Source organism: Pundamilia nyererei, unplaced genomic scaffold (assembly GCF_000239375.1).
Source record: "Pundamilia nyererei isolate P.nyererei 1_Seehausen unplaced genomic scaffold, PunNye1.0 scaffold00004, whole genome shotgun sequence".
NCBI classification, from domain to species: domain Eukaryota; kingdom Metazoa; phylum Chordata; class Actinopteri; order Cichliformes; family Cichlidae; genus Pundamilia; species Pundamilia nyererei.
In genome coordinates, this window is record NW_005187405.1 from 6277727 (window position 1) to 6289034 (window position 11308).

The 11308-nt window shown below is 39.8% G+C and overlaps 1 protein-coding gene across 5 annotated transcripts in view; it reads left to right on the forward strand.

Annotated features, from left to right (window-relative positions):
* LOC102195254 (5'-AMP-activated protein kinase subunit gamma-2-like) overlaps positions 1 to 9564 on the forward strand; it is a 25403-nt gene extending 15839 nt beyond the window's left edge. For 4 of the 5 annotated variants that reach the window (XM_005721357.1, XM_013912191.1, XM_013912199.1 and 1 more), the window contains 11 exons: positions 1706 to 1812; positions 3433 to 3514; positions 4057 to 4115; positions 4199 to 4244; positions 5459 to 5513; positions 5617 to 5743; positions 6133 to 6298; positions 6405 to 6442; positions 6533 to 6679; positions 6769 to 6862; positions 7973 to 9564. In XM_005721357.1, the coding sequence (XP_005721414.1) occupies positions 1706 to 1812; positions 3433 to 3514; positions 4057 to 4115; positions 4199 to 4244; positions 5459 to 5513; positions 5617 to 5743; positions 6133 to 6298; positions 6405 to 6442; positions 6533 to 6679; positions 6769 to 6862; positions 7973 to 8004 (953 nt within the window). In that variant the 3' untranslated portion in view covers positions 8005 to 9564. Of the gene's footprint in view, positions 1 to 1705; positions 1813 to 3432; positions 3515 to 4056; positions 4116 to 4198; positions 4245 to 5458; positions 5514 to 5616; positions 5744 to 6132; positions 6299 to 6404; positions 6443 to 6532; positions 6680 to 6768; positions 6953 to 7972 lie in introns of all 5 variants that reach the window. The other variant, XR_001290438.1, reaches the window with a different exon arrangement.
* Positions 9565 to 11308: the final 1744 nt, after the last annotated feature.

Consider the following 11308-nt stretch of genomic DNA (forward strand, 5'->3'; position numbering starts at 1 on the left):
CACACACACACACACACACACACACACACACACACACTCTTCACAGCATGTAAGGGAGGGTTTTAATTGGTGTGCTAACTATGTCATCTCCTTGAAATATAAAACGAATATTTATCGAAATGTTAATGAAAGCTCCTAAACCAACTTAAAATAAAATAAAGACATTTAAATTGACCTTAAGCAACTGAAATAATTTCCACGATTTTACACGATGCATTAAATCACTTATGAGCTTTTACTTGAACCTATCTGTGAATTTTCTGTCACGGCAACATGTTGCAAGGATGTTATCTCCTGCAGTACTTTCCTGTCCATGTTTTCCCACTGTTTGTGTACTTCTATGTTTAAAGCGTAATTATCTCTAAGATGGAGCACTAAAGTGGCTGTAAGTGGTTCAGTCCCGTAATGGTTAGTGTGTGTGTGGTGTTGTTTCCAAGCTCTCGTTTTATACTCCCTGTGAGATTTCCCCCTTCCTCTGTACGGAAATTAAAATATTACTTCTGTAGTTATCTTCTAAATATTTACTATTAGCTGACAGTGCTGGAGGAGGTTTTAAAACCGTTAGCTCTAAAACCCAATGAAAGCACTTCATTACAAATAAAATCATATCACTGGCAAATTGTGATTAAAAATTAAAAAAAAAATTGTTCTGCAGAAAAAGTTCCCCGTGAGTGTTATATGGATATTTTAAATACTGTAGATTAATTTGAACACAAAGTAACTTATAGTCTGTAGAATCACATGTTTGTAATGTAGCTGTACTGTAGGACCACAAATCTTGAAATAACTGGTTCAGAAACACAGACATGCCTCCTGGTATTGAGTTCAGAGTCTGAAGACTCTCCCAAGTGACGTAGGACAAAATAAAGGATGCACTCTGAACAGGTCAGCAGTCTGTTGCAGAGTACATTAAATATATATATATATTTTTTTTAAATGAAGGTGATGTCTTAGCAAAATATCTGGTTAAACTTTATTTGGTTCCCCCCCCAAACTGATATTATACTGAAGGTGGTGGTGGTATCTGCACCACTTCTCTTTGCTTTGTAAAACCAGACATTGTAAGAGCTGACGTTTGGTCTCCATTATCAGGACTTTCTTTCATAAGGTGCTAAATGAGTTATTAAAGACTATTTTACATAACACTTTGACCTCCTCTAGATTACACATGTTGACCCTGTTGGTTAGTAAGAGAAAACTTGTATTACGCTGATGAATCAGAGAAACCGTTTACTTGGGGTTGCTAGCTCTGTTTCTACACAAAATACAGCACCCTATGCAGAGCCAGCTTGCCTGAGATTTATCCACAATGTGCAAGTGCAGACAACTAGAAGCAGCTGTTGGTCTCCGAGCTTGACAAGCTCAGTCCATTTTTAACAGGACACGAAATAACTATGAAATCTAGACGCAACGGTTTTCAGTGAAACCAGATGTAAGCGGAGTTGCGCCTGTTTCCAGAGACAATTGTGGCCACAGGATGGCGCTAATGTAAAGGATGGATGTAAACTGGCACGTGAGCAGCTTTATGACAGAATGTTGTTTTGAGATGAAAGGAGAGATTGCTTTCACTTTACTATGTTTTAAATGATGCCAATTTTTAGATTTTACTAAACGAGCACAGCTTGCTTTGCTTTTTTGATAGAATGACACTGGTCTGGAAGTGTTTTCACACTGGTTTTATTTATTTTTTTGTTTTGTTTCGCAGCTGCTGAACCCGAGAGTGATATTTACATGCGCTTTATGAAATCCCACAAGTGCTATGACATCGTCCCCACAAGCTCCAAGTTGGTTGTGTTTGACACAGCACTCCAAGTAAGCACAATAATATGCTCTGTCCTTTTGACTGCAGACAAAGCTGTTATGACTTGTTGTTGTTGTTGTTGTTGTTGTTGTTGTTTGGTTTAAAAACCGAAGCAGGCACTCAGGCTAAGTTAATGTTCAATAAACTAAGCTGAAGTATTTTACCTCTCAGCAGTTTCTGTGAAGTGGCTGATCAAACTGTCATAAAGCTGTTAAACACTAATCCTCGAAAGTCTTTGATGCGTAGATCTTTAACTACTAAATGCACTAAGGCAATGGGTTAATAATCCTTATCTAAAACCAAGGAAAACTAATGTCATTGAGAGGTACACTACACAAGAGATTTTGAGTACTGTTCTACTTAACATGACAATAAGACTGCAATTCAGGATTAATTTTCATGTATCTAATCTAGTCTGTGAAATACTTGGATAGCTCTTCATGTCGTATTAAAATGTTGTGGTTTTGACAAAAAACACTACAAGACCTAAAAGAAAACCTATACACTTCATTAGGTACACCTGTTCAACTATTAATGCAAATATCTAATCACTCAATCATATGCCAGCATCTCAGTGCGTTTAGGTATATAGACATGATCAAGGTGACCTGTTGAAGTTATGCATCAGAAAGGGGAAGACGGATGACTCTAATGACTCTGAAGGTGACATGGTGGTTGGTGACAGATGAACTGGTCTGAGTATTTCAGAAGCTGATCTCCTGGAATTTTCCCACACAACCGTCTCTAGAGTTTAGAGAGACTGGTCTGGAAAAAAATAAAATATCCAATGAGAAGCAGTTCTCTGGGTCAAAATGACTTATTCATGTCAGGTCAGAGGAAAATGGGCAGACTGCTTTAAGCTGATAGAGAAGGTAACAAAAATAACCACTCGCTACGTAAAATGTAAGAAAAGCATCTCTGAGCACCACGGGTTGAACCTTGAAGCAGAATGCCACACCAGGTGCCTGTTGGATAAGAACAGAGGCTAAAATTTGTGTGGGATCACCAAAAACTGGACAGTAGATGATGGGAAAAATGTTGTCTGGTCTGATGAGCCTTATTTTCTGCTGCAAAATTACAATTCTAGTATCAAAGTGTGGCGTAAACAAGATGAAGTTCAGGCTGCTGTGGTGTAATGGTCTGGAGACATTTTCTTGGCACACTTTAAGCCCCTCAGTAACAATTGAGTGCTTAAACAACACAGAGTACCTGATTATTATTGCTGACCATGTCCATCTTTATGGTCATCTTTATGACCACAGTGTACCATCTTCTATTACCTGCTTCCAGCATCATGTCACAAAACTCAAATCATCTCAAAACTTGTATCTTGAACTTGATTGTTCAAGAAACATGTTCACTGCATTCAAGTAGCCTCTACAGTCACCATATTTCAGTCAAGCCGAGCACCTTTGAGATGTGGTGGAACAGGAGATTTACATCGTAGATGTGCAGCTGACAAAATTACTGGGCAATGTTTCCAGCAGATCCAACCCAGTACTATGAAGGTGTAACTAATAAAATAGCCGGTAAAGGTGTATCGGTTTATGATAGGCGTTAACTCCTAAGAGTTCACAGAATAATAAACAGAACAGTCACCACCTGCAATCAATTCAACGTTTCTTTGGCAGGTTAAGAAAGCCTTTTTTGCCCTGGTAGCCAACGGTGTGCGGGCTGCTCCACTATGGGACACAGAGAAGCAAAGCTTTGTGGGTAAGAAACTTGACAAATACCCCTTTCTTATTGTTCACTAAATAAAATACAGTTTATTGAAGGACCTGCTATTTTTATTTGGGGTTTTTTTTTTTTTCTTTTGACATTTAAAAAGCTTCCCCATCAAAGATGCAGTCAATTGTGGTCTGTATTCGACTTTTACACATTTTACCGTGTGAGTATAAGTTCAAGAGTTTAAGTTCTTGTAATAGAGTTGTATAATAAGCTATAAAATGCAGAAGAAATCCTGTATTAAGAATTTAGATGAGAAAAAGAAAATGAGAAAAACATCTCTGTAAACTTCTGTCACTACAGTGGTGTCAAAAGGCAGAGCAGAGGTGAATTGGATTTGCTGTGCTTTATTGAAACGACTTGTGATGAATAATGAATGCAGAGTCAGTGTGAGAATAAAGCTGTGGTGTGCTGTTTAGACCACGCCCTTATAAGCGCTGTCTCTACCCAGCTGCACGCAGGCTTGGCTCTGTGTTGTTATTCATTATTTCAATGTGATTTTTTTTTTTTAATGCCTGTTTTCATTGCAGGAATGCTGACAATCACAGATTTCATCATCATACTACACAGATACTATAAGTCACCGATGGTAGGTGCAGGTCACAGCTAAGGCGTGTGAGATTTACCCCTCGTTCCACCAAGACGTACAGTTTTCTTTTGGTTCTCTTTCAGGTGCAAATTTATGAACTAGAGGAACATAAGCTCGAGACGTGGAGAGGTAAGTGCTTGTTCTCCTGTGGTGCATGGATATTGTAAGGGTTTCTTTCATTTTTACCAAAAAAAGAAAAGTGTGAAAATGAATAAATACCTGACTTGGAATGAGGCTGAAGGAATGCTGTTTGTCTGTTTGGGAGTGTAGAAAGGATTAAAAAAGAAAAGTCAGTGTGATACATGAGAAAATTCCACCTGACCCAAAACTATTTGTACTTGTTTGTATCCAATGACACGCTGATAATAAAAATGAAACCCCGTTAGACCAAATGATTCCTTAATGGATAAGACAAATGATGTCAAACTTTCCACTAGAAAGAATAACATACAGTCATGTGAATGCAAAGGTTTTCACAGGACTCTGTGCAGTCATGTGGAAAAACTAAGTACACCCTTACTGTGTACACAGGAATTAAGAGTAGCAGCTGGGTGCTGATAATGAAATGCTCTTTATTAATTGATGATCAGTAATTTTGATCACCTCTGTAAAAGCAGATTTGCTTTTACTGGTCTGGAGCATTCAGGTGTGTGTTAAAACAGTGCTACACTGGCCCATTGGCAAAATGTCCCCAAGGTCAGACTGCACAGTGCTCAGAGAAACTGCCAAAAACCAGGCACTCAGACTCGGGTTTTTGAGAACTCTGCGAGCCTCGAGTAGCATGTTAAAGTTCATCACGGTACAATTAGAAAATGACTGAACATTTATTACTTGTTTGGAAGGGTTGCCAGAAGTCACGCATGAAGCTAAAGCTGGGTCATGCAACAGGAAGTGTTCCCAAACACAGCTGCAAATCTGCAACAGAATGTCTGAAAAAGTGCAAGAATAAAGGTGTTGCAATGATTCAAAGTCCAGCCCTCATCCTTATTGAAGTGCTGTGGCAGTTAAAAGAGCTACGAGTACCCACAAACGTCAATTAACTCAAACCGACGTTATAAAAAGAAAGTGCTCCAAAATTCCTCCCCAACAATGTGAGAGACTGATAAAGCCATAGAGAAAATAATTACTTCAAGTTGTTAAGGCTAAAGGCGGTTCCACAAGCTGGTGAATTATGGGGTGTATTGCATAAAATCCTGTGAAAGGTGTTTTTTCATTTGACTGTATGAAAAACACTGAGCAAATAATTAAATTCTTGTTTGTTTTTTCTTTTAAATATATGGATGCATATATTGTCTGTGTAGAAGTGATTGTAAGCCACCATTGTTTTGTTTCCTGCCTTGCAGAGGTTTACCTTCAAGCAACATTCAAACCTCTGGTGAACATATCACCAGATGCAAGGTATGTTTTCAGAAGGAATAAAATGTGTAATGTCTCGTTACGTATTTGTGAGTGAGAGGATTTTTATTATTTTTTTTGCAACTAACGTCTGCTGTGCTTGCAGCCTATTTGACGCCGTCTACACTCTCATCAAAAACAAAATTCACCGGCTGCCTGTCATCGACCCCGTTACAGGGAATGCACTTTATATTCTCACACACAAGAGGATCCTCAAGTTCCTCCAGCTCTTTGTGAGTCCAACCCATCAGCTTGCATTAGCATGCATAAGATCAACGTGGTTTATTGATTTTTTTTAAAATTTATATAGGTACAAATGTGTATTATGAACTTTAGATGGGCTTTTAAACTACATACATGATTCAATAAGAAACAAACCTTTTTTTTTTCTTTTTTTAAATTTGTTTTAAGCATGAAAAAATCAGAACAACATATAGAGCAATACAGGGCACAAACTGATTAAGATTATGCAGGCTGGGGACCTTCAAGGTGCTTTCTCTAGTCTTCTCTCACTTTCACTTAATTGGCTCCCCCTAGTGGTCAACTTTTTTAAAAGGAAGAAATTGGATGAATTGTTTTGACGTCTTCCTGTCTCTTCACTACGAGTGTTTGTGTGCCTCAGATGTGTGAGATGCCAAAGCCAGCTTTTATGAAACAGACTCTTGGCGAGCTGGGCATCGGGACATACCACGACATTGCTTTCATCCACCCAGACACACCCATCATCAAAGCACTCAACATCTTTGTGGAGCGGCGAGTGTCTGCTTTGCCTGTGGTGGATGACTCCGGTGAGACCACAAACTTCAATACTGGCATCGTGTACCTTTTTATCAACGCAACCTAATCAACTTTATACTGATTTGATTTATTTATTTTTTGTTCCTTTTCTTACAGGCAAAGTTGTGGATATTTACTCCAAGTTTGATGTGATTGTAAGTTTAAACATACCGCATTTTTTGCTTTATCAAATACTTGGGGCATACTGTTGTTTGGTTGTTTGTTGATTGTGTTGTTGTGTGTAGAACTTGGCTGCTGAGAAGACGTACAACAATCTGGACATTTCAGTGACCCAGGCTCTGAAACATCGCTCTCAGTACTTCGAAGGAGTTATGAAGTGCCATAAAATGGAAACGATGGAGACCATTGTGGACAGAATAGTCAAAGCTGAAGTAAGACACAGAGACGCTGGATTCAGTTCCTCAGGCGTAGCCCCACTGCTGATTTCCAGCTCACCTGTAACTGTGCATTATTGCTCCAGGTGCATCGGTTGGTGGTGGTGGATGAGCGCTCCAGTATCGAGGGCATCGTTTCCCTGTCAGACATCCTTCAGGCGCTGGTGCTCAGTCCTGCAGGTATAGATGCTCAGCATTGCTAGCGTCAACTCCCCCTCTGCCCTGGACCTTGAGCTCTCTCTCCCCACCTGCCCTCTAACCCTGCCAGAGGTAGGAAACATGCCTGTTTGGCTTGCAGCTGGCTATCACCTGTAGCTGGCTATGAAGAGGCATGGTGGCCATTTGTCCGGTGTCCTGTTTGTCCTGCTGGCTGCAGCATTGTGCAGCAGTGTTGTGTGGATTTTTGTGTTTGGACAGAATGCATAGATGAAAAAACTTGCAGCCGGTTCTTGAGTAAAATTAAAAGTAAATGAGAGTTTGGTGGTTTTCAGTATACAGTGGCTTTTGTTTAGAAACAAGGAATAATGTGTAAGTAGGATAAGGGGAACCTCTGTTAACAAGGATGAGTCCACGTTAGTATCGCACTGGAATCCATCGTACACTTGCGGTACTTCAGTTTTGCAAAGGGCTTTCCACTGCGGTCCAAATGTTTGCTCCCTCCAGACACTTTAATGAACTATGTATGCTCTGCTTTGCTGATGTTTGGCTTGTTTGGCCTGCAGCAAGCTCTACATTTAGTATTGATGTGCTTGAAAGAAACTAACATGCTTGCACAGTTATTATTTAATTTTTTGTGTGTGGTTTGTTCAGATTATAACCCCATCAGATAAGAGATGGTGCAAAGTACTTGAAAGAAAATGCAGCACACAGGCCTTTGTCACCTCATGAATTCTGTTTTTTAACCCAGCTCTTATTGACGTCTCTCAAGCCGTTTCGGGTTCTTCCTGAGTCTAAACAAAGTCTAGCGGGGCAGTTGTGGAGAGTTTTAAGGAGAATAAAAAATGTTGTTTTGATAAAACAGGAAGTTCAGTTGGCGGGATGTTGTAACAGCAGGCAGACTTGTGCTCACACACCTGCTTTTATTGACCTTGGTGTGTAACTGCAGTTACACAGAAATGGTTGTTAAAATTCCAGTCATTGGTGTCGAGCCTAATTCCAAAAATCAAAAAGAATATAAGGATTAAAGTTTAAACTCTGCTCCTGTCTCTACTGCAATATTTATATTTCCTTTCCCTGTTAATTCATAACTTGTGCTCCCCCCCCTTCTCCCTTCTTTCTTCTGCTCCCCAGATACCTGTAAGGAGGAGAACGCGACTGAATAAGATGTGGATGTATCAGCTTAAGTGGAGATGTGGTGGGAGTAATTAAATTGAAACATTAAGGTAGGGAGTGTAAGGCTGAGTGGAGCCAGGCTGAAGGTCCCAGATACCCCTGAAACCAATGCACTAATAAAGGCTTGGAACCCAAAGAGCTAGACTGCTGAGTGAAGTGGACTTCTGCACTGAAGATTGGATTTTCTTTTCTTTCTCTCCTGAATTTCTTCTTTGCTTTTTTGTTTTGTTTTGTTTTTTAACACTGATCAGATATGCATATGTTAAGGGTGTAGACACTGATCAGCTGCAACATTAAAACCACTGATGGGCGGAGTAAATATTGAGTCCAATGTGTTCTAATTGTGTTTTGGGTTCCGACATTTATGAGGTACATAACATTCCTTGCTTGATGATTCTGCTAAAACAAGACTGATTAGACTCTAAATTAGAAGACTCTAAATTCTCAGGAACACTTCAGTAAACTGCTTCCAAACTTCCCAGATCCCAATCTAATCAGTCATCCCTGGGGAGCACAGGTATGATCTGATCCACCAGGGGTTTGCCCTCATTGTATGATACCAGATAGAACAGGACACCCAAGGGTCCTGTCTCCATTCTCAATACACTACAGCAGGTTTGGTGGTGTGACGGAGACCTGCCAACAGTATTGGGACGGTGGTTCTTATGTTGTGGCTGATTCTTGTTAACACAGAAACTCCATTACGGTCTCTTTCTGGGGAAAGTTTGGAAACGTCAACACGGGTTCTGGTGGGTTTGGGATTCAGCGTTTCGGGTTGTGTAGTTACAATCATGCTGCTGTCATCACAAGTTTAAGTCATGTAGGAAGGCGAGCGTTAACTGGTAGCAAAACCACACGTCACCTGCAATGTGGCCACTTGACGCCATTAATTGCCAGTGCCAATACAGACCTACTCAATGCCCAATATTTATTTGTGCCTTTATTTTCTTCTCTCCACAGAAATGTATGTTGTAAAATGGGTGCAATGATGAGTATGAATGTGTAATATCGAAGCAGAGTGCAAATTGTACCTGCTTCTTCAAAGGTGTGCATTAACTTGGTTGGTTTGGGGGCGGCATAAATTTAAAACTGTGCCAGAAGCGTCAAGAAGTTCTGTTAAATCTTATTCTTGAAAGAAAATCCTAAATCATGCTGGCGCTGTTACGCAGTGCTCAGAGGGAGGATGCACGCTTCTGTCAGCCAGGAGTGCTTTAAGTCACGAGTGATCAATAAGAGTTAAGTATGGGTTTTTATAATGGTAACACCTGGTTCGGGAAAAAGCCTTTTTAAATATTTGAAAAGGCCCTTTTTCTCCCCTCCTTCCCATTTATTTTCAGTAGTTTTGAATCTTCAAATCAGTCTGGTTATCTCAGCTGTAGCTCGACAGGACTCATCTCCATCTTTGAGTGTAAATAGGATCGTTTTGGGGAAATGTGTCACAGAAAGCTTTATTTTTATGAACACTGACGTGTTTGAAGAGAGACTGCAGGTTTCATGTTATTTTTGTAAATACATTGTGGCAATATGTGTAGGTCAGAGAAACTTTGTAACGGATCAACATGTACTGTAAATGTGCAAGCATGAGAAACTACACTTCAGCAGTATGAATGTTGTTTTGTTTTTTTTTTTGTTTTCTTTTACTTTTTCTATTTTTCTGGCTGCAGAAAAATAAAGAGACACTGAATGTACTGTAAGCCATGTTTTTCTTTTTTTGAAGGGGGTGGGGGTTTTCATGCGTGTTAGGGGTAAAAAGTAAGATCAAACTTACTAGGCTAGATGCTCCACGACGTGAACTCTCACAAGACGTATTGATCCTGGAGCGGTCGATATTGAAGCTCAACTCAGCTGTATTTTTATAGCATTTTTCATGCGCACATTTCTAGTGCTTCCTCTAGAAAATTTAATAATGCAAAAAATGTAAGCTTAAAAATGCTAACATCAAAATGAGACAGCGGTAAGTAAATAAATACAAACTTTCAGCACCAAAAAATGGTAAAATGTTAAAAATGCACCAATAAAACCGGATTTAAAAAAAAAAAAAATGTATTTAGGCTTTGAATGTAATTACAGGAACTGAAGAAATACAGTTCAGTGTGAAAAATAAGTTGGACAAAAGTAATAAAATGGTGTAAAAATGCTTTTCATTAAATAGTTTGAGTCCTTGCATTCTGATTTAAAAAAAAAAAAAAAATTTAATTATGTGTGTATTTAAATATATTTAGATTAGCAGTAAAACTTGCCCCTGAGAAAATGTGTGCGCTCCGATTTGGACACAGGCCTTTGGCACTATGCAAACACATGATCACCTGACCTCTCACACATTTCACAATAGACCGATGTTAGCTCTCAAAAACACTGTTGCAATAGTGTCCCAATTTTAACACCCACACCCCTCCAGTGAACCTAAACCCTGAAGTGCAGCATTCAAAGTTGGTGTGCTACACATGAGGACGATGCACTCGCCGGCCACCTTAGATTGCTTGGACCCCCTTTTTTGCCTTTAGAACTGCTTTAGTTCTATATGGCACAGATTCGACACAGTGCTGAAAAACATTCCTGTGAGACTTTGGTCAATACTGATATTATGACTGCATTCTCCGTGAAACCTAAAGATGATTGTGTTGGGGAAAATCCTAGAAGATCAGCGGTTTCTGAAAGCAGCCCAACTGGCTCCCAACAAAGATGCCAAGCTCAAAGTCGCTGAAATCATCTTTCTTCCTCATTCTGATGCTCGGTTTGAACTTCAGCAGGGCTTTTTGATCACATCTACATGAATAAATGCATTGAGGTACTCTACTGTGTGTAGCGTTTACTTACTTGTACACTTTAAAGAAATAAGTAGTTAATAATATCAGTGTCTTGTTTCCTCCTTAAACGAGATTTAGATTCCTGTCTCTCAGATTATTTTTCCTCTTCTTCAGCAAATGTTTCACTGACCACAAACAGCTGAACTTCCCCAGTGCTGGCTGCTGTTGAGGTTCCAGCACTGGGGCCTTTTCTCTTTGTGGCACGCTGCCCTGAGGATATTTTAGAGCAGGGATAGGCAGCCATATGTGCCAGAGTGTGGCCGGAAAAGGATGACTCGCTTTAAAACACAATTTTAACACCCCAGCAGGTGGTGGTCCTCCCTGTATATGTGACCCACTTGGTAAAATCAGCTGCCATTTTTCTTGTAGATGAAGAAACTGTCTGCAGACACACATGTCACAAACCCACCGTTGCCTGTGTTGGAAGCTAGTTGAATATATGTGCTGCAGCCACAAGGTGACACTGTAGTACAAATCTCTGGCAGCA